The 25817-nt window shown below is 37.4% G+C and overlaps 1 protein-coding gene across 1 annotated transcript in view; it reads right to left on the bottom strand.

Annotated features, from left to right (window-relative positions):
* Window positions 1-25817, bottom strand: part of ds (dachsous cadherin-related 1) — a 342130-nt gene that overhangs the window by 35892 nt on the left and 280421 nt on the right. Inside the window, exon 15 of the mRNA XM_090396431.1 lies at window positions 12073-12293. Within this exon, the coding sequence (XP_090252557.1) occupies window positions 12073-12293 (221 nt within the window). The remainder of the gene's footprint in view (window positions 1-12072; window positions 12294-25817) is intronic.

Genomic DNA, 25817 nt, shown 5'->3' with positions numbered 1-25817 from the left:
CAAGGGAACATACCTTTTGATAGTTGGATCTGATCCACCATCAGGGAATACGAATAGCTTCTCATGCATTTTGTACATCATCTGTCAGCTTTTATGTTGAAGATCTCACTTTGATGGAAGCAGTTGTCAACAATTTATATAAAAATACAGTAAAAACTACATACAAAAATATAATCTTTTTTTAACACATTTAATTTAATATTTTAATTTATTGTTTCTCTAGAAACAACTTCTAAATAAAAATTAAAAACTAAGAGACATTTTTTAGTTGGAAGGGTTACATAATTAGTATATTTTTTGGGATGCAGAAATTGGGAGGAGAAGCACAATATGTGGCAAGAGGAAAAATAATTATGGATGTTCAAATGTTTGCTGATGATGCAAAGTTAGGTAGAATTATCTGTAGTGCTGATGTTAATTCTCTACATGAAGATTTCAATAGACTTTTATCTTGGACAAATGAGTGGGGTTGCAGTTTTAATATTAATAAATGCAAGGTGTTACACTTTGGAGTATAGAGATATAAGACTACACATTGTATTGGTGGAACTGTACTTCAGGTAGTGGATGAGATTTGGAATCTTGAGTGATGGTAGATAGCGGACTGAAGTTCTGAGGGTACATTGTATTACTGTTATGATAAAAAGTGCATTGACATGTAGGGATAAGGAGATGGTAGGGGCCTCTGTATAATGCATTGGTCAGACCACACATGTACTAAAGTGCTCAAATTTGTTCACCTAGTTTTCATTGTGATGTGGAAACACTAGAGAGGGCCCAAAGATGAATGACCAAAGTGATATCAGAATTCTGAAATGTTGATTATGAAAAGCATTTGAGGAAATGTGGATTACAGGGGGTTGGTGGATAGCAGGAAAAGAGGAAACATGATAGAGACCTTTAAGTAAGTTAGTTATCAGATTAATATAGAAGGAATTATCAAAAGAGTGGATGTTAAGATGGGAAGAATGAGAGGCCATCCCTGAAAGTTGTATAAAGATGTGGTGAAGAGTAGATTTTTTACGTGGAGAGTTGTTGGTGAATGAAATGTACTGCTAGAGTGCATTGGGAATGCATGTAGGGCAAATAACTTCAAAGTTTATTATTATTATTATTCAGGCCTCCATGGAGTCAAAAGACTCATCGTGGGAGGTCCTTTCTAAGAAACACAAGTCTATCAAGACTCATCGAGGGAGGTCCCTCCTAGGAAACAAAAGTCTATCATACCACTCCTTAAATGCATTGGCCATTCTCACTCTCACCACTCTATCAGGCAATGCATTCCATGGTTCAACCACCCTCCATGCAAAGAAACCACTCCTCACCCTCTTTCTCACAGTTTCCTTTCGTAATGTCCAGGGATGGCCCCTTATCATCCTGCCTGCTGTTCAACCATGCAAAAGAACTCCCCAGTGTCAACCCTGTAACCACCTCTCAACAGTTTAAAAGTCTCAATCATATCACCTCTCCTTCTTCTATCCACCAAACTCTGCAGTCCACACTCCCTCAGCCGATCCTCATAACTAACATTGTACAGTCCTGACATCAACTTTGTTATCTGCCTTTGTATCCTTTACATAGTTAATTTATCCCCTTCAAATCCTGGGGATCAGATCTGAGAACAATAGTCTAAGTGTGGTCTGATCAGAGTCTAATACAATGGAATGATAAGCCTTTTATCTCTGCAGGTCAGTGTCCTTCTCATTATTGCAGCAATCCTCTGTGTTACCTTCACTACCTTTGCAATATGTCCCCTAAATTTCAGGTTTCTATCAATCATCAACCCCAGATCTCTTGTTTCCCTTACTTCCTCCAGTTTAACTCCTCCCATAGAGTATGCAGCGTCCCCTTGATGTCTCCCAAACCTCAAGACCTTACATTTTGCTGCATTAAACTGACAGCCACCATTCATTTGCCCATCTATCTCGCTTATTCAAATCCTCTTGCAGGGCTATCACATCTGCAATATTACTAATAACCGTTCCCAGCTTTGCATCATCTGCTAACAACTGAATATCCCCTTGCAATCCATGGACAATGTCATTGATATAAAGGTTAAACAATATAGGTCCCAGTACCGAGCCCTGTGGAACCCCACTTGTAACCTTCTGCCTCTTTGATATTGCTCCACCATACACAACTCTCTGATACCTATCAGACAGCCAATCCTGAATCCAGTTGACCAATCTGACATCTAGACCCATGTGCTGCAACTTGAATATCAACTTATCATGTGGCACCCTGTCAAATGCTAACTCTAGGAAAATGGCAGTACAGTAAACCCTTGCCGAACGTGGGGGTTATGTCATTAATACATTGCGTGCATGGCAAAATCGCGTTCCCCAAAGTTAACTTTCTATGGAAAAAAATGTGTTAGATATAGTTCAAATTAAGAAAGTATGAATGTATAATTTAAACTAACCTAAATATTGTTGTAATTAAAAGGGAAAAATGAAACAAATGTTAATTGAAAGGATTTTTATTACTGCTTAATAAGTAGGTACATGATACAATTATTTTTTTAAAAAACTAGTGATTTTTACTTGGGACAATGACTAACGGAACTCTTTAAAAGTTTCGCGGTAAGGAGCGCAGAGCTTTTCAATGCCTTTCATAAAGTGTCCTCTTCTTTCTTCATTTGGGTCAATCTCCATTGCAAAATCAGACAGTTCCTGAGCCTTTTTTAACAATTCGTTTAACTTCTTGTAAGTTAAAGGCACTTTATCTTCTTCTTCACTATCACTGCTTTCACTGTTGGCTGGTGTTACAAGATCATCCAATTCTTCATTCATCATTTCTCAATCTCGATTAATTCTTTGACTTCTCCTTCTTCCATATCTGAAAATCCTTTGCCGCCAATTACTTTTGTAATTTGTATGATTAATTTTACAATCCAAGCTATTAATATTTTTGCCATCTTTTCCAATTGCGGAATTCTTCTTGAAACTTGAGCAACCTTTGCTGAAGTATCGCCTGAAGCTTTGACACTAGACCGAATCTTTTCTTCATTCTCCCGTATTGTTCTTATCTTTGATTCATTTATAGCTAGTTATCTTGCAAGCAATGAAACACGTGTACCATTTTTCAACTTATCTAAAATTTCAATTTTCTGAGATAATGTCAAAACTTTGCATCTTTTTGCTGCTTTATCATCTTCAATCTTCCTCTTAGATATCATACTGAATTTTTGAAATTAAAAGAAATACAAATGCAAAAGGAGAAGAGGATAAACACTGATAAATACGTGATTACAGCTCTGCTAACATGAGTGAAATGATTGCAACTCGGCCTGGGTCACTCAGCTAGCGGGCAGTGCCAAGCAGGGTTGCTGGCCGACGCTCTGCAGCATACTGCGTATGAATGAAATTCTAACATTGGACAAATTAAATGGAAACAATTAAGATAATGCGTATGTGCAAAATCTCGTTCTGCAAAGCCACGCTCGGCAATGGTTTACTGTATATGCCTCTCCCTCATATAATGCTCTTGTAACTTTATTATAAAGGGCTAGCATATTGCTAAAACAAGAACGCCCCTTCACAAATTCATGTTGACTCCCGCAGTTAACATTACCCTCATCTGCCCAATGCTGTATACGGTCCCTCACTACTTTCTCCAAGATCTTACTAACTACTGATGACACACAAAGTGGCCTATAATTAGACACTTCCAGTCTGCTACTGCCTTTATGCAATGGCACTATCTTACCGTCCTTCCATTCCATGGGCATCTTTCCCCAAGCTAGACTTTCACTGAAAAGCCAGGTCAAAGGCTCAGTTCCCTAGCACATTCTCTCAAAACTCATAGTGAAATACCATCCAGTCTCACAGCTTTACTGACATCCAGAGTACTCAGTATTTGGAACACACTCTCCTCCTGCACCTAAACCTCAAACCTGCCCTATCCCTCTAGTATTCAAATTGACTCCCCTAGGATGAAATGCTCCAATAAAGTGTTCATTGAACAATTCCATTATGTCCTCTGCATCATGCTGCTAGTTGAGTGGGCCTCCCATGATGAGTCTTATTGACTCCATGGATATTACTGAATAATAATAATAATTAGTATTTAGTTGAGGGCGCTAAAATGCTTACTTTTGATGCTGGGTGAGAGGATCACTGCCCTGTGGAAGATTTGTACTCTCACCCAGCATCAAAAGTAACATTTTTTTTTTTGAAATGCCCATGATACCTCCCACTGTGCCAGCAAAGGAAGTTACTTTACATGTGAAGAAAATCTGCAGCATCTCTTGGAATTATTTGGCAGCTTTTTTTTCCCACATTTTCTATAATATATAATTTTTAAATCTTACTGGGAGAGATCACAAAATTGAAACCACAGAAAAGGATATTCATTTCAGGAACAAATAACATTTTCTTTGACTTGTTAATAACTAATTCGTTAAGTGGTAATCTGTCACCATGGTTGTTTCTTTTTATGATAAGGTTTGATAACTTCTTTTGCTTACTGTACCAATGCATTCATTATAGCAAAGTCTGTTTAAATTATTCTAGATGTTTGCATGGAAAGAAGATAATTCTGTCTGAAGAGCACATGACTGGCTGTCAGTTTTTGAAAGCTCACACCTTGTGTGTTGTATGCATTAAGTAATGCTACCTCTGTGCATTGGAAAATTCTTAAAGCACAATTACTGGTGAAATGCCCATGCAGTCTTACAAAATAAGGAATGATGCTATTTTCTCTACACCTTAAAAGAAATGTTAACCTGCTGGAGAAAAGTTTGTTTTTTTCTTAGTTCTCATATTTTTCTTATTTTGTACTTTTATAAACTAAACTTCCTACCAATAATATCACAAAAATAGAATGAAGGGCCTTAAAAACATTAAAAAGGACAAAAAACATTGTAATACTGAAAGCTGATAAAGGCAAATCAACAGTAGCGTTGAACTTAGTAGAATACATAGAAAAAATGAAATCATATATAGAAGACACTAACACCTATGAAAAGTTGGATCATGATCCCACAGGACATTCCCATAATAAGACCAACAACTTAATAATAAAAAAAAAAAACATGCTGAACTTGTCTCAGGAAACAAAAAAAATGTCTTGAATCTAGACACTTTGTTGTTCCTAGAATATATATGGAGTCCCCAAACTGCATAAACAAAACTTGCCATTCATATGAAATGCTGATGCAAGGTACTCTCCAACTTCTTTATCATCTAAAAAAAATCTAGCAAATCTACTGAGACTTTATACATCAGGTAAGAATCCTCTTATGTAAACAATACCATACACTTCATAGAAAACATTAAGGACATCACAATGGCTCCTATTGATATAATTGCAAACCTGGACATGCAAAAAGGACATAGTAAATCTTTTCACCAACGTTCCAATAACAGAAACCATGCAACTACTTCAAAACATCTCATATCTTCCTACCAGACACATGGATCACTTTAAGCACTGTATCAATAGTATTCTTTTCAAACTTTGAAGAAGATTTTTTTTAATAGAAAGAAGGACTGGCAGTGGGCTCTCCCCCCTCTCTCTGTTGTTCACTGACTTATTCATAGAGTGGTTTGAAAAAATAGCCCTCCAGCATCAAGAAACATAACCAAAAATTTGACAAAAATATGTTCACAATATTTTTATCAATTGGCCTGGTAATATTACCCAATTAGATTTCATTACTTACCTGAACAACATTCATCCTCAAATTAAATTCACTGTTGAATTATAGAGAAACAGGTTTTTACCATTTTTGGATACACTAATTGAGGTATCTGAAAAAAAAAACACACTCAACTTCTCAGTCTATAGAAAACCAACTGATACACAGCATTACCTACATGCATTTTCTTATCACCACTTAGTGCAAAAAAAAAAGGCATCATATCCGTTACTTACGTGATAGAGCCTACAGAATTTCTACAAACATAGATAAAAGAGACCAAGAGCTATGGTATCTTAGTTCAGTCCTTCCGAAAAATGGCTGCAACAGAACATTGGTCAAAAAATTTCTACTTCAATCTCCAAAACAATCAGAAGAACAACAAATCCAAGACTATCAAGGAACAGGGATTCTCCTATATATAACAACCAGTTGCAGATAAAATAGCAAGATTGCTTCACCAACAAAACTTAAAGATCGTCTTCTACCCAATCATACAAAATCTCTAATCACCTGAAATCTGCTAAACTTCCACATCTGCCACTTAAAAACTGGCTATTTACAAGACCAGTTGAAACTGTGGCCTACACTACATAGGACAGACAAGCAGATCTGGAGAGATATGCCAATCGGAACACTTCAAGGGTGTTGAGAATGAAAGAAAGCACAAAGCAGGGCTGGCAACACAACCAACATTAACAATACAGGAAGTAGAATGACAACAAACTAAAATGCTCCCATTACTGTTTTTACTGAAATGAATGAAGCAGCCTTACAGTACAACAAAAAAAAAAGGGATCATTTTACATCAAGTCTAGTTTTCATTAATCCATCATGACACAATTATATCTACCAGTAGTATGCAGCAACCTAAAAACCAGTAGCCATCATAATAACAAATACATGCTTTCCATTGTTTAAATGTGTTGAAATACTTTTCACTAGAGAACTGTTATTACTTGCTTTCTAGTTTTTTTAGTTTATTCATGTTACTCATATTTCCAAATTTAGGGACACAAAACACGTGTTGAAATGATTATTTTACTTATTAATAAAATAACACTTGACGTTTCGATCCCTATATTGAGGTCATCATCAGAACGATACATGTGTATAGGAAACCAAGCTACATGCTCTTGCACTCTATAAAGGTAAATTAAATCTATGCGGTTAATTAATCTTTTTCTTAGCCTGATCTCTAGTGATAAAAAATAAAATAAAAATAATAAATAAAAACTACAATAAACTCTGCTAAAGTCCTCTTACTAAGATTCTTTTGGATTTGTACAGTTCCGATTGTTATACTATGATTTTCTTCTGGACTTGTACAGTTCAAGTTGCTACTGAATGTTAAGGGGAAAAAAAAAAAAACACTTCACCACGTCTTCTTGTATTGAGATTTTTCTTTGGCTTGTTCTGGTTGCTATAAAGGTTGCAAATGGGTCCTCCACATTCTTGGAATGGTTAAGCCATCATTTTTGTTCAGGTTTGGATTATGTTTGAGCATTTCATATGCTTCTTTAAATTTCCTCTGGAACCAGGTTTTGGTGCAGTGTAGGTACCTAGGTGTGGAAGAGGATCTTTAGAAGAACTGAGTAGGTATCTTAATTTTATTGGGGGTTTAAAGGTGGTTTTGATGCTGTATTTGTGTAGCGTTCTGTCTATTTTTTCAGAAATGCCTCTAACATAAGGTATGGCAATAGCATTCTTGAAATCGTTTTTGTTTTTACTAGTATCTCAGTGGAGGATCTTGAATAGTTTTTGTACTGTATCAATTTTTTATAAATGTATGGTTGATGATCTCGTATTCCTGGTTTGCTTGATCATTTGAACAAATAGTTTGAGCTCTGTGTTTAAGGGTGCTTATGACCCCTAGTTTTTGTGTTGGGTTATTCATGTTATTGCTTGATGTGAAGCGAAACAAAGTATTTCACAAAACTAGTTGAAATTTAAAAAAATAGTTACTAATTATATGAAGAGCCAAAGGCTTCAATTCGGTGACATGAACTTATTTAAGTTAAGGGATATTACATCCCATATTGTTTCTTAGCCGAATAAGAAATTCAAAGAGTTTCATGCCGAATATAGAAACTATATAAAGTTCGGCGATTTATTGAGGTCTCATCAGTGAGTAGGTAGACCTAGTTAATACCAAGTTTGTAGAGAACAGAACTTACATCCCTTCTATGAGAATTGCCAAGAAGGTGTCCTAATAAATTACTAAAGGTTGAAACTGGTCTGGGTAGTGACCTTCTTTCATAATGTAGAACAGTAATACAGCTCCTAGGAGCTAAGTTCACATTATGGGTAAATACCAAGAATAGCGATCGGAGCTTGCTCCACCCTTACTATGAGTTGCCTCAGTTTGCACTACCAAATGGGTCAGGTGTTGCACTATCCAGGTATTGGCTTACACTTGGAATCGCTGAACTTTATATGGTTTCTATATTCGGCATGAAACTTTTTGAGTTTCTTATTTGGCTAAGAAACAATATGGGATGTAATATCCCTTAACTTAAATTAAAAAAATAGTTTATATTTGCCATTTTTTTGTAGTTTAACACCAGATAAAATATTTCTGGAATGTCTTATCTCCACAGAAGCCTATGCAATGAAATACTAAGTTCTTCCTGTCAGTATAAAAATAAATTTATAAGATGATTCATACACACCTTTTACAAGATAACAGATGGCTGACATAGACCTCCAGGATGAATTATGTGAATCTGTAGAGGCCAAGTAATATATTCATCATCATCATCGTTATCATCATTTATTTATAATTTTACAATTATAAATAGGGAAACCATTCAAAACATATAAGTAGTCTGTGTATACTAAGATAGAACTTGGAGGTTGTTATGACATGAAGGAAAACCAGGCTTCTCTGTCATATGATAATTGACGGATCTCTGATGCAGAGAGTGGGGGGAAACAAGGAGAATGTTGCTGATGTATTTCCAATATGGAGTTCGGGGTCTGCCTCTTTTTCTTTTTTCATCTGTAATGGCGTAGAGGACCAGAGCATCAAAGGGTGGATGTCTGAGTTGGTGGCCGAGCCATTTTATTTGGTTTCTTTAAACAGTACTGACTAGAAGATCTTGCTGGGTTTCATCTAATATAGTAGAGCTGGGAATGTGGTCTTCCCAGGAGTAATCCAGGATATTTCTTAGACAAGTAGTTCCAAAGCTATTTATAATATTGGTTGCTGCTTTTGTTGAGATGTTCCAGGCCTCGAGCCTTACAGAAAGATAGACTGGCTGGTGCACTTGTAAAGACGAATCTTCATCTCCTTTGAGATGAGGCTCGACTTCCATACATTAATAAGACTTCTGTGGAACTGCAGGCTTTCTGTTTTCTTGTTTTCATGTCTATTAAGGAATCTGAGATGTGTGATCCAAGGTATACAAAGTCCTCTACTTCTTCAAGGTGATTATTTTGATTTATATAGATGTGCCCATCTATATGATGTTTTAATATCTTTGTTTTTTGGGAGTTTATTTTTAGTCCAAATATTTCAGCAGTTCTCCTAAGGCTGTTGAAGTGGTTTTGGGCATCCGTAATGTTGGAGTCAATGAGGACTATATCATCTGCAACGCTCAGGTCTTCGAGGTGCATCTGTATATATATGGGTCTTTGATAAGGATTCCAGATTTAACTTGCATTAATTTAAAAATATAGTCAATCACTATGATGAAGAGATATGGGGCCAGAGTATTTCCCTGTCGGACTCCTGTGGTGATGGGAAAACTGTCTGTTTTGTCTCCGTTAACTAGTACTGTGGTTCGATATCCCTAGTAGGGGCCTTGATTGCCCTGAAAGTTTAGGTGTAATGCCATAAAGTTTGAGCATTTCTCATAGTCATTCCTTGTCAACAGAATCAAATGCTTTAGTAAAGTCAATAAAGTTCAAAAGCAATACGAGATTCCTGTCCTTTGAACCTTTTATCAGTCTTCTGATGCAGTGAATGTGTTCTAGAGTACCACTTTTTTTAAGGAATCCAGCCTGGTTTGTACGAAGTAATGGAGTTATATGTGGTTCAATTCTATTTAATATCATTTTATTGTAGATTTTTAGTAGAGTAGAGAGGAGTGTGATTCCTCTGTAGTTTTCAGGTTTGTTGCTTTTTATTGTTCAAGGACCACTGCTGTGAACTCCTGCATGGTGAAATCGTCGCAGTTGATGCTAAGAGTTTCTGGTACTATGGTTTTCGAGATGAAATCAATGTTTGGGGTTGGCGTGTTTAGAAGAGTTTGGAAACGTGCCTTCCATTCATCAAGTTCTTCAGTCTTGTTTTCAAACGAGGTTCCATCTTTTTTTTTCTTAATTCTCGATACGCTGGGTTTTCTTTCTTCTGTGCTCAGGGACTTCGCTATTTTGTAAATGTCTCTTGTTTTGTGCAATTTTTGACAGTTTTCTAGCTCTTGACAGATGTTCTGGATGCAGGCTTCTTTATCTTTTGAGAGAGCTTCATATACCGACAGTATAATATATTATACTGACGTAATTATAAATACTTAAACAAATTAATATGCATTTTTTCTATGAATTTATTCTATAAATATATTTTATTAAAATCATTAGAAGCAAATATAAGCAAACAGTTCATCTGCCTTTTATTTAAAATGTCTCATGCACCCTTAAGTCAAAATCAATTTTCAGTTTGGACTGAGCTGTTTTACAATTAATGCCAGAGAATAATGAAAAAAACAAACATCCAAACTAAAATTCAGTGGGAATGAAAGAAACTGCTATCTCTGTTTGAGCCTATCTCTGTTTGAACTGTATCGGGGACAGCATGGTTTTGTGAAGGGTAGGTCATGCCTCAGTAACATGCTCACGTATTATAACACAGTGACGGCTGAACTGGATAAGGGTAATGGGTTTATAGTGATTCTACTGGACCTTGCTAAGGCCTTTGACAGGATACCACATGGAATTCTAATCAGTAAATTGCAGCATATGGGAATGGACATAGGGTTGGTGAGATGGATAGGAGGGTGGTTGACGGAGAGATATTAGAGAGTGGTTTACTCAGGAGTAGAGTCCACAAGACGGCCTGTGACTAGTGGTGTGCCACAAGGATCTGTTCTTGGACCACTGCTGTTTAATTTGTTCATAAATGATATAGGAAAGGATCGGAGAGGAACAGTTCATTTGTTTGTGGATGATGCGAAGTTGGGTAGGGCAATAGTGAATGCAGATGACGTTAAAATTTTGCAGGATGATTTGGATAGATTGGAGGTCTAGGCTAAGGAGAATGGATGTCAATTTAATGTGGCAAAATGTAAGGTTATGCATTTTGGGGCAAAAAGATTGGCAGCAGTTTACTGCATTGGTGGAACCGTGCTCCAGGAAATTGATGAGGCACGAGATTTAGGAGTGTTGGTGGATAAGGAATTGAAATTTAGGGGACACATTGCAAAAGTGGCCAAATCAGCTCATCAAATCACTTGGTTGCTGAAGAATACGTTGACAAGCAGGTTATTGTTCCTCTGTATCGAGCCTTGATAAGACCCCATCTCGACTACTGTGCTCAGATTTGGTCACCTAGGTTTCTTCTTGATGGGGAGGAGGTGGAGAGGATCCAGAGGCGAGTGACCAAGATGATAGCAGGCCTGTGGAATGAACCGTATGAGAACAGGTTGAGGATTTGTGGGTTGCAAAAATTGGTTGATAGGCGGAGGAGGGGAGATATGATTGAGACATTCAAATTACTGAAGGGTTTCTATAAAATTAATTCAGAAGATATTTTTGAGAACAGGGCTGGTTGTGGGGGGACTAGGGGACATCCATGGAAACTGGGCAAAAGTGTGGTTAGTAAAGGTGTTAGAGCTGGGTTCTTTACTTTTAGAGTAGTGAATGAGTGGAATGTGCTCCCTGAGTCTGTGGTGGATGCTGTGACAGTGAATGAGTTTAAGGTGAGGTATGATAGATACTGTATGAATGCTGAATAGTTGTGATGAATATGATTTGGGGCCTCCCTCGATTAGTCTAATGACTCCCTGGAGTTGCCCGTAATAATAGTAATAATAATAGTAATAATGTTCTTCTTCATATCCTTGAAAGGATTAAAACCCAGGTCTTTACAATGAAGGAGAATATATCATTATTCCAACTGCCTTGTATGTGTATATTGGTTTAAGGCAAATGCCCACATATTTTGTATTAAAAAAAAACAACAAACAAACAAACAAACAAAAAAAACAGAATAATGTATTTTTCAAAACCATCATTTTCTGTGTGGTAAATCATATTTTTAAAAATATGGTTCATAGACATCTTTTACAAGATAACAGACATTGTAATGGCTGAAGTAGACCTCCAGCGATAAGTTCAGTATTTAAATACTGGACTTATGTTTTTAAATGGATGAATGTTTGGGCCATTTCATTAATTAAAGAAATAATTATAATTCTATAAAGACTAACCTGAGTGACAAATGTTCCTTTGTTATTGCCTTCCCACACAGAAGAGACATAATATTCTTGGGAAAAAGATGGAGGATTATCATTCTGGTCTATTAATCTGATCACAAGCGTAGCATAACCATGTAGTGGTACAGGATTTTTAGTTTGAGCCACTAATAGCATTCGAAGGTGAGAATTTGTTTCATAATCCAAATAAGGGGAATTTTGAACACGAACAATTCCTAAAAATAAATAAGAATATTGAGACATTAGTCAAACAGGAATATAGTCAAACAATGAGAAGCTGGGAGTCAGCTTCTCATTAATATACTATATTATTATTTTGATTATTAATACCCTCTATTATTATTAACCCTCTATAGAGTCAATGAAGCCCTTTGGTCAGAAAGACCTGGGTTCAGTTTCCGTCCAAGATATGAGGAACTTTATCTGGTCTCTTTCAATAAAGGTGAGTTAGCCGGTCTCATACGGAGGTAGGGGGTTTTTTCACCCCAAAACTCTGGTTTTTCATCCCCTGGAACAGGCAAACCGGCTCCACGAACACACCATCTATAGACATAGGCCACACCAAGAGACATAGGGCTAACCACCTTATCCTCGAAGCGGTCACGGTTTCAAATCGTAATAGGCCATACCTAATATGAACGTAATGGGCCACTAGGCCTAATATACATGAAAGGAGGAGAAGTATAAATCGACAGACTCATTGCAGCAGATCTCACTCAACATAGTTACCATGCTGAATTCCTTCACCCTCCTAATGTTCACAACACATTTCAGCAATGCTTTCCTTTATTTAAGCTTAATTGTATTTTGGTTTTATAGGATGAAGGCAGCACTAGGGTTGAATAAAAGAGAGATCTCTAATACTTCATCTTTACAGAGACATCACTGGAAGTGCAATATAAGAATTATAATGTACACACAAGCAAGCAGAACAAATCAAACTGAAAGCAACTTTTCTTATTACAGACAATGTTCTAGATTGTCTGTAATAAGAACCATTGGAAGAAACATAAGAAATACATCCACCACCACCACCAGTGGTGCACTCAGGATTTAATCTTTGGGGGGGGGGGCTGAGTTGAGTAGCAAATTTGAAAATGCACACTACACATTGCATACAACCTATAACTGTATCTGCAGTGATCACCAATACATGATACCCATGATCTCCTCTGGCCCAGCTCAGGCAAACGAAGTAGCGCTACTTCGTTCACCTTGCGTTCGCAGCGGCTGTGATTTCTGATAGCTATAGGGTATTCCCATCTTATGTGACCACTAATTCATTAGCAGTATAGAAATAGAAGACATGACACAACATAAATAAAATAATAAATCTTAATTAAGAAAAGATTTTTGGAAAATTTTCTAGTGTTTTTTTCCTTTTTCTTTATTTTTTTTGGGGGGGGGTCCCCCAGGGGTGCCACTGAGCACAATTATTACCAATAAGCTATAGTAGATCAAATGGAAAATAACTACTATACTTCACCACAGTAAACATAAACATCTTTTCAAATGGCATGTAGATGATATTTTTGTCATTATGGGCTCATCATGAAAGTGGATAGATAACCTATCCACTCTCCTAATCAAAATCAACAGTATATACCCCTGAATAAACTTCACCATGGAGAAAGAAAAAGATGGGAAATTAGCCCTCTTGGACATCTTCCTCTCCTGATACTGTGAAACAAGAATTTTCACAAAACTAGTTGAGCGAACAATAAAAATCATTCTTCCCATCTGTTTCTTTCATGTGGAATAACACCAGAAAAAACATTTTTAATTATTTATTACTCACAGGCATTTGTTATTTTCCTTTAAACCAAAAACATGAATGATAATCAGTCTAAATATTCATTTTTTAATTAAAATGTTATTAAAATTGGATTTACATATGCAAACTATTTAAAACTAGTTTTGTGATTTTCATTGTGTGCCACACTTTATATCAGCATTTTAAAATTTGCGCTTGCCGAGGGAGTCACCACTTCTAGTTTCCCGGGAGCGAAAATTAAAAATATGACAAACGTAATTGAAAACCAAAAAAGAAATGTCAAAGAAATGGTAGTGCTGGTAGGTACTAATAATTTAAGTGGTGACAAACATAGTATGAGAGAAGGTATGAAAGGTCTGTTGGAAGAAGCAAGAAAGAAAGAAATGTGAAAGGGTAAAAATTATAGGATTACTACTTAGATATGATAGTACTGAGTTAAGAAGGAGGTCGATGATAGCAAATGATTTCACGCACAGGCTATGTAGAAGATATGGATGTGAGTTTTTAGATGTGTTTCCCGGGAGTGAAAATTAAAAATATGACAAACGTAATTGAAAACCAAAAAAGAAATGTCAAAGAAATGGTAGTGGTGGTAGGTACTAATAATTTAAGTGGTGACAAACATAGTATGAGAGAAGGTATGAAAGGTCTGTTGGAAGAAGCAAGAAAGAAATGTGAAAGGGTAAAAATTATAGGATTACTACTTAGATATGATAGTACTGAGTTAAGAAGGAGGGCGATGATAGCAATTGATTTCATGCACAGGCTATGTAGAAGATATGGATGTGAGTTTTTAGATGTGTGGGGTGTGTTTGATGGCAGAAAAGATTTCTATAAGAATGATGGCCTACACTTGAATTCATTTGGCATCAGAAACCTGGAGAAATTACTTTTTGGTATGAGACCCAACGCAGAGAGTCAGGGAAACTAGATCATCAATGGAGGAATAGGAAAAATGTGTGTGAAAGTTCAGCTATGGTATATAAACGTGATAAAGATATGAATGCCTTTGAACATGGTTATGTATGTGGCAAAGGAGTGGGAAAATATGCTTTGAGTTTGGACTTTTTAAGTATGTCTGAGGAGGGAAAAGAGAAAATTGTAGAACAAGACTAAATAGATTGGATATCTAATTATAAGAATAGGCTAGGTCGTAATTTATTATGTCTATACACAAATGCCAGAAGCATTAGAAACAAAGGGGTTGAGTTTGTTGCTTTATTGAATATGATGTGGCCTAAGATTGTTGGAATTAGGGAAACCTGGCTATCAGAATCAGATATGGTAAGTGGGATCGAGTGTAATGGATATACTATTTTTAGGAATGACAGAAGAGATAAGAGAGGAGTGCTACTAATGATATCAGATGACTTAAGTCCATCTAGGGTAGAAATACAAGAAAACAATGGTGATAACAATATCCCATGTAGCGATGAGTTTGAGTCTATGTGGTGTGAAGTGGAGATTAATAGAATGAAATATATGTTGGGGTGTTGCTACAGACCTGGCAGCTCAGTTGTAGGGGGGACAAAGAAATGCATTGCCAATTTAGCTTTATGGGTACCAAGCGAATTATCATTATGGGTGACTTTAATTTTCCAAACATTGATTGAGTAGAAGAGAAATCTCATGATAAGAAAGAACAGGAATTTATTGAATTGTTGCGAGACAACTTTCTCAAGCAGAATGTGAAAGAAGGAATTCAAGGTCTAAGAGTGTTTTATGTTGGAGGTTTAATGGATTTTTACAACACTCAAAAAGAATTAAAATAGAATTTAATACTTCATATATTTCGTCCTAGTCACTAGGACATCTACGAGGATTACAAAGACAATTAATGTAACATGCACACAAAAACTTACAATACTAAGCCCAACCACGTGGGTGACAATAAAGTCCTATCTAGGTGGAGCGCCCTCTAAGGGCAGAAGTAGGTGGCCTGGAATGTAAGGTGGGACCTCTGGTGATGACTGTTTCCCAAATCTTCAGAAGCTTAATGCAACCGTATTTGTTAAGATTTGGTTGGTTTCTGAGATCTGCTGCTGCTTCTAAGAAAAGTCTCTCTTTCTTGAATTTGCTGTGGTGGAGCATGGTGGTTTTCTTCCATGATACTCTATGGGTGGTGTCCAAAACATAGTCAGCCAAGCATGAATGGCCATAGTTGTGTTTAACGATGTACGACTTGTGTTCCTCCAGGCGGATGGATGCTGATCTGCCTGTCTGTCCAAAGTACGCAAGCTTACAGAAACAGGGTACTTTGTAAACTCCAGGCAGAGAGAGAGGAGGGAGCTGATCTTTCGTAGAACGGATAAGGGTAGCCAGTTTGCGGTAGGGCTTATATGCTGTGTGTAGGTTATACTTTTTTAGTATCTTGGCTATTTTTTCCGAAGTGCCACGGATGTAGGGTATGGTGATGGCATTTTTAAATTCTTGTTGACGAGAGGGATGGGGAATGGGGGAGGAATTGATTATTTTTTTGATGCTGTGTTCGCTGTAGCCATTGGAGAGGAAAGTTCTGTGTATGTGGTTAAGCTCAGTAGTGAGGGCTGTTCCACTGGAACAAAGATTGTGGGCTCTCTTGGTAAGGGTTTTAATGATGCCATATTGTTGTGAGGGGTGGTGGTGGGAGAGTTTGTGAATGTATCTGCCTGTGTGTGTGGGTTTTCTGTATACAGTGAAGGCAAGTGTATCATTAGACAGGCGCGTGACTAAGGTGTCTAGGAAGGGTAAACAATTGTTCTTTTCCTTTTCCATAGTAAACTGGATTCTTGGATGTAGGCTATTGAGATGACCGAGGAAGGAGTCTAACGTGTCTGGGCCATGAGGCCAAATAGAGAACACATCATCTACATATCTTAGCCAGATAGAAGGTTTGAGTGGGGCTGAGTCTATGGCTCGTTTTTCGAAATCTTCCATATAGAAATTGGCAAGGGGGTGAGCCCATGGCGGTTCCCTCTATCTGCTTGTAGATTTTGTTATTCCAAGCAAAATACCCAGAGCCTGCCTAATGATACACTTGCCTTCACTGTATACATAGATGCCACCAATGCACCTTGTTACAGACTGTCTAAACAGCTGGCCAACTCTCTGTCCCCCTTCACCGGAAATTCAGCTTCCTATATAAAAAACTCGACCCACTTTAAAGCCCTCACAGAAAATTTAACCTTGAATAATACAGACATATTAGTAAGCTTTGATATCTCCTCCTTGTTTACCAATATTCCCTTAACTGACACTTTATCTCTCTTAGAAAACGTTTTTCCCTCTGACATCTTAGATCTCTTTTCCTTCGCCATCAACTCTGGGTATTTTGCTTGGAATAACAAAATCTACAAGCAGATAGAGGGAACCGCCATGGGCTCCCCCCTCTCACCCCCCCTTGCCAATTTCTATATGGAAGATTTCGAAAAACGAGCCATAGACTCAGCCCCACTCAAACCTTCTATCTGGCTAAGATATGTAGATGATGTGTTCTCTATTTGGCCTCATGGCCCAGACACGTTAGACTCCTTCCTCGGTCATCTCAATAGCCTACATCCAAGAATCCAGTTTACTATGGAAAAGGAAAAGAACAATTGTTTACCCTTCCTAGACACCTTAGTCACGCGCCTGCCTAATGATACACTTGCCTTCACTGTATACAGAAAACTCACACACACAGGCCGATACATTCACAAACTCTCCCACCACCACCCCTCACAACAATATGGCATCATTAAAACCCTTACCAAGATAGCCCACAATCTTTGTTCCAGTGGAACCGCCCTCACTACTGAGCTTAACCACATACACAGAACTTTCCTCTCCAATGGCTACAGCGAACACAGCATCAAAAAAATAATCAATTCCTCCCCATCTCTCTCGTCAACAAGAATTTAAAAATGCCATCACCATACCCTACATCCGTGGCACTTCGGAAAAAATAGCCAAGATACTAAAAAAAGTATAACCTACACACAGCATATAAGCCCTACCGCAAACTGGCTACCCTTATCCGTTCTACGAAAGATCAGCTCCCTCCTCTCTCTCTGCCTGGAGTTTACAAAGTACCCTGTTCCTGTAAGCTTGCGTACTTTGGACAGACAGGCAGATCAGCATCCATCCGCCTGGAGGAACACAAGTTGTACATCGTTAAACACAACTATGGCCATTCAGGCTTGGCTGACCATGTTTTGGACACCACCCACAGACTATCATGGAAGAAAACCACCATGCTCCACCACAGCAAATTCAAGAAAGAGAGACTTTTCTTAGAAGCAGCAGCAGATCTCAGAAACCAACCAAATCTTAACAAATACGGTTGCATTAAGCTTCTGAAGATTTGGGAAACAGTCATCACCAGAGGTCCCACCTTACATTCCAGGCCACCTACTACCCTTAGAGGGCGCTCCACCTAGATAGGACTTTATTGTCACCCACGTGGTTGGGCTTAGTATTGTAAGTTTTTGTGTGCATGTTACATTAATTGTCTTTGTAATCCCCGTAGATGTCCTAGTGACTAGGACGAAATATAGGAAGTATTAAATTCTATTTTAATTCTTTTTGAGTGTTGTAAAAAATCCATTAAACCTCCAACATAATGTCTTCACAGCACTTAAGCCTCTACACAAGAAGTCTAAGAGTGTTGGATTTGCTCATAGCGTCAGAAGGGATCTCTGTCAAAAATATGGCTATTTTACCACCAATTGGTGACAGTGATCATGCTGTTCTTTCTTGGGAAGTATCTACGTGTATTGAAGCTCTGATTAAAACAGGCTACATGCTGAACTACAAAGCTGAAAATTATGATCAACATAAGAGAATACTATCTTTGGTCCTATGGTATCAGTTACTGAATGAAAAAAATGTCAGCAATGCATGGGAATCTTTGAAAAAGTGCTTGAATGAGGCAGTATCCCAAGGTATCCCTAGTGTTTGAAGAATAAATAGGTTGGGAGTGAAATGGATGTATAGCCTTATTAAGCAAGAGATCCACAAGAAGATGATGTGGAAAGAATATTGTGAGAATAAGAATGAGAGGAGTTATGAAATATATAAAGCTCAGGCCAGAAAACTAACGAGTATTGTGAGAAAAGCTAAAATGGAGTATGAAAAGAAATTGGCCATGCAAGCTAAAGGCAATCCAAAAGAATTTTATCATTATGCCGCAAGCAAAAGAAAGAATGAATGTGGAAGAATAACTTTATTGAATGCAGATGGTACACGAGTGTCAGAAGCTAAGGAGATTGTTCTGTTAATGAGTGCTCACTTTGCTGAGATATATCAATCAGGTGTATGTATCATGGTGCACAGTGCTACTGCTATGTTTGAGTTAGAGGTTCATGAAAATGAGGTTGAAGAGCTCTTGCATAACCTGGATAAGAATTTGTCAATTAGGGAGAGATGGAATATCAGCCCGTCTGCTAAAGGAATGTTCAGCTGAATTGGCTAGTCCTTTCACACATTTGTATAACTTGAGTCTCAGCTCAGGAATGATACCACAGGAATGGAAGGAATGTATGATAGTTCCATTGCACAAGGGTGGTTCAAAAACTAATGTGTCTAACTACCGATAATAAATTTAGTTTAATCCTCTATCCAAGTGTGAGCAAATAAAGTTTGCGCCTGAAAATATCTTCAGGACTGGTGTAAGGTGGTACAACACTGGGGAACTTGCAGCAAAGGTGGAGCAAGCTAACATCACTCCTATCTCAGTATCTCCCATAATGCAAAACACATCTCCTTGTGGATATGTATAACACAGTCCAACACAATTTTTGCTGACTTTTATATGAGACTTGTTTTTTACTAATTTGGGTGCGCTGATTTCAAATATCAAACCCATTTTTCTCTATCACGTCACGTTTTTCCTCTATGGCATTTTCTTTTTGCTAATTTGTAAGTTTTTGATAGTTTTAAGGAGGCAGTACTATTTAGAGGATCAAAATAATCGATTTTTTAATATTATTTTCTGAAAGTATGTACTTTTAAAAATCTGTTCCTAACTTTTTATCAAAAAATTCGAAAAATTCCTGAAGATATAGCCTATTATTCAAAGCGGTGCACAGATCAGAATCGGAGCTCTCGCCACTCTCGCTTGTTAGTAAACGAATAAATGCGTAAGAACATGCAACGGCACGTACTGGCACTTTGAATGCGAGAGAGGCCGATAATTAGATACATAACTACTTAACAATATTCATTAAAAATTACAAGAATATTTATAAAAAAATAACAATTTTACTTACACATGAGTTTCAGGGAATAAATTTTTGTTTGTAGCAATTACTGCTGTGTGTTCTGTTTTGGCAGTCCCTTTGAATACTTCAACAGTAGTCGGCCATCATGTGAGAATCCCATCTTCCTTGGTACCGATCTTCCATAGTTTTTAAGTCTTGATGAAATCTTTCGCCTTGTTCATCGCTTACAGCACCTAAATTCTCGGGAAATCTATCAAGATGACTGTATAGGAAATGAAGCTTGATGCTCATGTTGCAACCTAGGCACTGGAAATTTTCAAGCATTGTTTCCACTAGATCTTTGTAATTGCACGCTTTTTTGTTTCCAAGAAAATGATTCGCAACCATCGTAAATGAAGTCCAGGCCTCTTTCTCAATTTCGCTCATAGAGTTGATGAAATTTGGGTCTCTCATTAAAGTTCTAATTTGCAGTCCATCAAATACACCGGCTTTAATTTTTTCATAACTAAGTCGTGGAAATTTTTCACATATGTATTGGAAACAGTCACCTTGTAAATCTAAAGCTTTAACATACTGCTTCATAAGACCTAGTTTGATGTGTAGAGGTGGAAAAATGATTTTTTCTCTGTCGATTAAAGGTTGATTTATAACATTCTGTTCTCCAACATTTAAGGATATTCTACGAGGTCAATGTTTCTGACTCCAGTGTTGGTTTCTAGCTCGACTATCCCAGAAGCATAGAAAACACAGAAACTTTGTATATCCTCTTTGAAAGCCAAGTAAAAAGTTCACCATTTTAAGATCCACACAGATGATCCAGTTATGGTCTGTATATTTTAATAACTTCAGAACCTTTTTAATGTCCTCATATGTTTCCTTTAAGTGGACTGAATAGCCAATAGGAATTGAGCCACATACATTCCCATTGTGTAGTAAGACACACTTGACACCTCTGCTTGAACTGTCGATAAATAAACGCCACTCATTTGGATGATATTGTACACCACTCATTTCAGTTAGTAAACCTGAAACATTGTTACAGTAAACAAACCCACACTCATGTTTAAAATATTGTACAAGATTACTTTCCCTGTTATGATAAAAAGTTATCTTCGTATTTTGCTCCAGTAAGTTTTTTTCATTTAATCTTGAAGCTAACAATTCGGATGATTCCTTTGATAGGCCCAAATCTCTTACTAAGTCATTCAATTCCGCTTGAATAAAACGTTGCAGTCCAGAACTAGAAATTAAATTTTCATTGTCTAAATCAACATCCGGGTCTTGCTCCTCAAGAACATCTGGCATATCCCGATCATGCTCGTTCTCAAGTAAAGGAAGTCCTTTATAAATTGGCACGGCTATTTCATTGGAATGAGCAACTAGCCAAATTGCTGAGTCGAGATTTGGATACACAATTTTTTTCTTATTCTTCTTATTATAACCAGAAGCCTGAACTAAACAAAAATAGCAATCATCTACGTGATTTTTCGGTTCAAGCCAAATCATTGGAATGACAAAAGCTAATTTTTGGCGTTTTCCCTTGCTCCACTGTCGTAAATTTTCTACACATGACTTACACAATTTTTTATTTGGAGCCCATGACTTGTCCTGATCTGCAATTTTTACGTCAAAGTATGCAAAGTACACTTTCTTAACGAAATCAGTGGTATTTGTCCTTTGACTGGGAACAGTAAAGCTGCCACAAATGTAGCAGAAGGAATCTACACTATTGACACAATTTCAAGTAGTAGACATGATGTATTTTCTTCACTGCCAACTAACATGCAATTAACAAGACAAAAAAAACCAGAGACTTTATTGAAATGTTATAAGCGCTCATCATACTTTCACGATCGATTAACGATTGACTGATTTCGATCGTTCTTTGTCCGCTATGACGCATATAGCATTCATTTGTTTTAGGCAGTTGCCATCGCCTACTTTTCATCACCTAAATGTATTAGGTCGGTTATTGGCCTCTCTCGCATTCAAAGCGCCAGTACTTGCAGGTTCTTACGCATTTATTCGTTTACTAACAAGCGAGAGCAGTGAGCGCTCTGATTCTGATCTGCGCACCGCTTTGAATAATAGGCTATATCTTCAGGAATTTTTCGAATTTCTTGATAAAAAGTTAGGAACAGATTTTTAAAAGTACATACTTTCAGAAAATAATATTAAAAAATCAATTTTTTTGATCCTATAAATAGTACTGCCTCCTTAAAACTATCAAAAACTTACAAATTAGCAAAAAGAAAATGCCATAGAGGAAAAACCTGACGTGATAGAGAAAAATGGGTTTGATATTTGAAATCAGCGCACCCAAATTAGTAAAAAACAAGTGTCAGATCATAATCAGCAGAAAAAAATTTTTTTTTGCTGGCCAGTGTAATGTTATGCATTAAGGGAAGGGCCACTACCCAGACTAGTTTCAACCTTTATTGAAGTCTCTTCAGTGGGAGCCAGGCCCAGAGGTGGAGATACCAGATAGAAGCAATGGCAGGTCATCTTTACCTATAAGAGCTGCCAAACTGTGTGCCACCTTTTTATTAAATTGCTGTGGATTTAGAGAAAGATGTTGAAAGTTTATTTTTCACTTGGTTAGACTATAATAAATTTAGTTTAATCCTTTATCCAAGTGTGAGCAAACAAAGTTTGCGCATAAAAATATCTTCAGGACTGGGGTAAGGTAGTACAACACCAGGCAACTTGCAGCAAAAGTGGAGCAAGCTAACATCACTCCTATCTCAGTATCTCCAATAATGCAAAACATATCTCCTTGCGGATATGTATATGTTACCCCAGTCCTGAAGATATTTCAGGCGCAAACTTTGTTTGCTCACACTTGGATAAAGGATTAAACTAAATTTATTATAGTCTAACCAAGTGAAAAATAAACTTTCATCGTCTAACTACCGACCTATTAGTATCTCCGGTGTGGTAGTGATGAAGATTTTAGAGAAGTTGGTAAGAATTCGCATACAGAAATGGGTAGACAAACATTCTATACTCTGCAGGGAACAGCATGGGTTTACTAAAGGAAAGTCATGTTTTAGCAATTTGCTCATATTTTATAACAATGTTACGGCCGATTTGGATAAAGGGAATGGATACACTATGATAATGTTGGATTTTTCTAAGACATCTGATAGACTACCACACGATAGGCTGTTGCATAAACTGGAGAATAAGGGATTAGAATATAATCTATTGACTTGGATCAGGGGATGGTTGACAGACAGATATCAAAAAGTGGTATGCAGTGGGTGTGAATCTGTCAGATTTAAGGCAATCAGTGGTGTACTTCAGGGTTCAGTCCTTGGGTGATTATTGTTCAATCTATACATTAATGACATCAAGCTGGGTCTACCATCAGATTTGCAATTGTTTGCTGATGATGCAAAGATAGGCAGGGCAATCAGAGATGCTACTGATATTCAGCAATTACAAAAAGATTTGAATAGACTGGAAATCTTGGCAAACAAAAATGGCTGTCAGTTTAATGTTAGTAAGTGTAAAGTTATGCACTTTGGCGTGATTAGAGTTCCAGCAGCATATTATATTAGTGGAGTTATGCAACAAGAAACTGAAGGGGCAAGGGATCTTGGTGTATTGGTGGATAAGAATTTAAAGTTCAAAGGTCACATAGCAAAAGTTGCAAATACAACTCAGAGGATAATTAAATGTTAAAGAGAACCTTGACATGTAAGGATAAGGAAGTAATTTTGCCTCTTTATAAGGCTTTGATACCACACCTGGATTACTGTGCACAGATTTGGTCTCCCGGGTTCCAAGGGGGATCAAGAAGCTGTAGAAAGGGTGCAAAGAAGAGTTACAAAGATTATATCTGGATTATGGGATTTAGATTATGAGGGACAGATTGCGAGTATGTGGATTGCAGACTTTGGTTAACAGGAGAAAGGGGGGGTGATATGATGGAGGTCTGTAAACGTTTGAATGGGTGTTATAGCATTTCAAATGATAAAACTTTTTGTTATATGGAAGGCTGGGAGAGAACAGGTGGGCATCATTGGAAGTTATGGTTGTTCTCAGTCAAGAAAGGGGTAAGAGCTAGGTTTTTCTCACGGAGAGCAGTGAGTGAGTGGAATAATTTGCCCTTAGGGGTAGTGAGCACATCCAGTGTAAATGAATTTAAGGGAAGGTATGATAGCTGGGTTGGGTCATTTACAGCCTTCCTCGATGAGTCCTTGACTCCCTGGAGGTCTCAGATAATAATAATAATAATTTCTTAACATTAATTATTATTATTATTACAACATATCTTCTGGAGTTAAAATACATATAATGGAAAGTACATCCTTAATACCATAGTATGTGTCATACCATATTTTAAATTTATCCACAGTCTTCTTGCACTTGTGACACTCTGGCAATGCTTGCAAAATACCCACTCTTCATGTTTGCTCACTGCATCCTTATGTAGTCTGTATAACTACATTTGTAGTCAAGATGTTGGAGAGATTGGTTAGGAATAGAATAATAGAATACAGGATTAGGTTGATTCACATATTGCTAGTGTTGCAAAGACTGCACATCATAGTGCTGCTATGATAAGAAGTGTTCTAATATGTATGAATAAGGAAGTAGTTGTGCCACTGTATAAAGCATTGGTCAAATCACACTTGGACTATTGTGCTCAGATTTAGTCACCTAGTTTTCAATGCAGTGCAGAAACATTGGAGATGTCCAGAGATGATGAATAAGACAATGTCAGGACTTGAATGCCGGCTATGGAGAGAGATTGAAGAAATGTGGATTGCAGTTTGGTGGATAGGAGGAAAAGAGGTGATATGATATGGATGTAAAACCTCTCACTAACTTAGTGAGAGGATTTTATCAGATTAATCCAGAGGGAATTATAAAAAAGAGCAGAAGGTGAGAGGAGAAGAGGGGTGTGAAGAATATGATTTTTACATGGAGAATTGTCAGTGAATGGAATGCATTACCAGAATTATATATTTGGTTTAATCTTTTATCCAAGTGTAAGCAAACAAAGTTTGTGCCTGAAGTATTTTCAGGACTGGAACAACTCGTGGCAAAGGTGGTATAACTTTCATCACTTGCCTTAGTATCCCATAATGCAAAGCATCTCCTTGCGGACATGTATAATGATATGTATTAAGGGAAGGATGACTACCCAGATTGGTTTCGACCTTTATTGAGATGCTGTTTAAGTAAAGACCTCTCTAAAAATTAGGTGGTCTCTCACACCACTCCCTGTGAGTGACCAAAGGACCGTCCACCTCAGCAGTGGCTCCCCTCATTGATAGGCTCACCCCACCACCAAGCAGAGCCATAATCTCAGTGGTGGCCCCACTCACAGACAGGCAAAAACCTTCCCCTGAGCAGATAAGTTGATGGAAGTTTTTTCACTTGGCTATGCTACCAATTATATATTTGTTTAATCCTTTATCCACATGTAAGCAAACAAAGTTTGTGCCCAGGGAATTTTCAGGACTGGGGCAACTCGTGCAAAGGTGGTATAACTTCTCATCACTTGCTTTAGTATCCCATAATGCAAAGCTCATCTCCTTGCAGACATGTATAATGCTATGCATTAAGGGAAGGGTCACTACCCAGACAGATGGTCACTATCCATCAACTTATCTCTAATCCAGAGAATTTTAATAATAAGGTGCGACACCTTTTGGCAACTGGTATATGGAAATATGACTTCTCCATTACTTCCACCTTAGTATCACCACCTCTGGGTCTGGCTCCCACTGATGAGACCTCAACAAAGGTTGAAACTGGTCTGGGTAGTGACC

This window comes from Typopeltis vanoorti, chromosome 8 (genome assembly GCF_054136105.1).
Source record: "Typopeltis vanoorti isolate ZY-2024b chromosome 8, IOZ_Tvanoo_1.0, whole genome shotgun sequence".
Lineage (NCBI taxonomy): Eukaryota > Metazoa > Arthropoda > Arachnida > Uropygi > Thelyphonidae > Typopeltis > Typopeltis vanoorti.
Note: the sequence above shows the minus strand (reverse complement) of the source record. Positions and strands in the feature narration are given on the sequence as shown.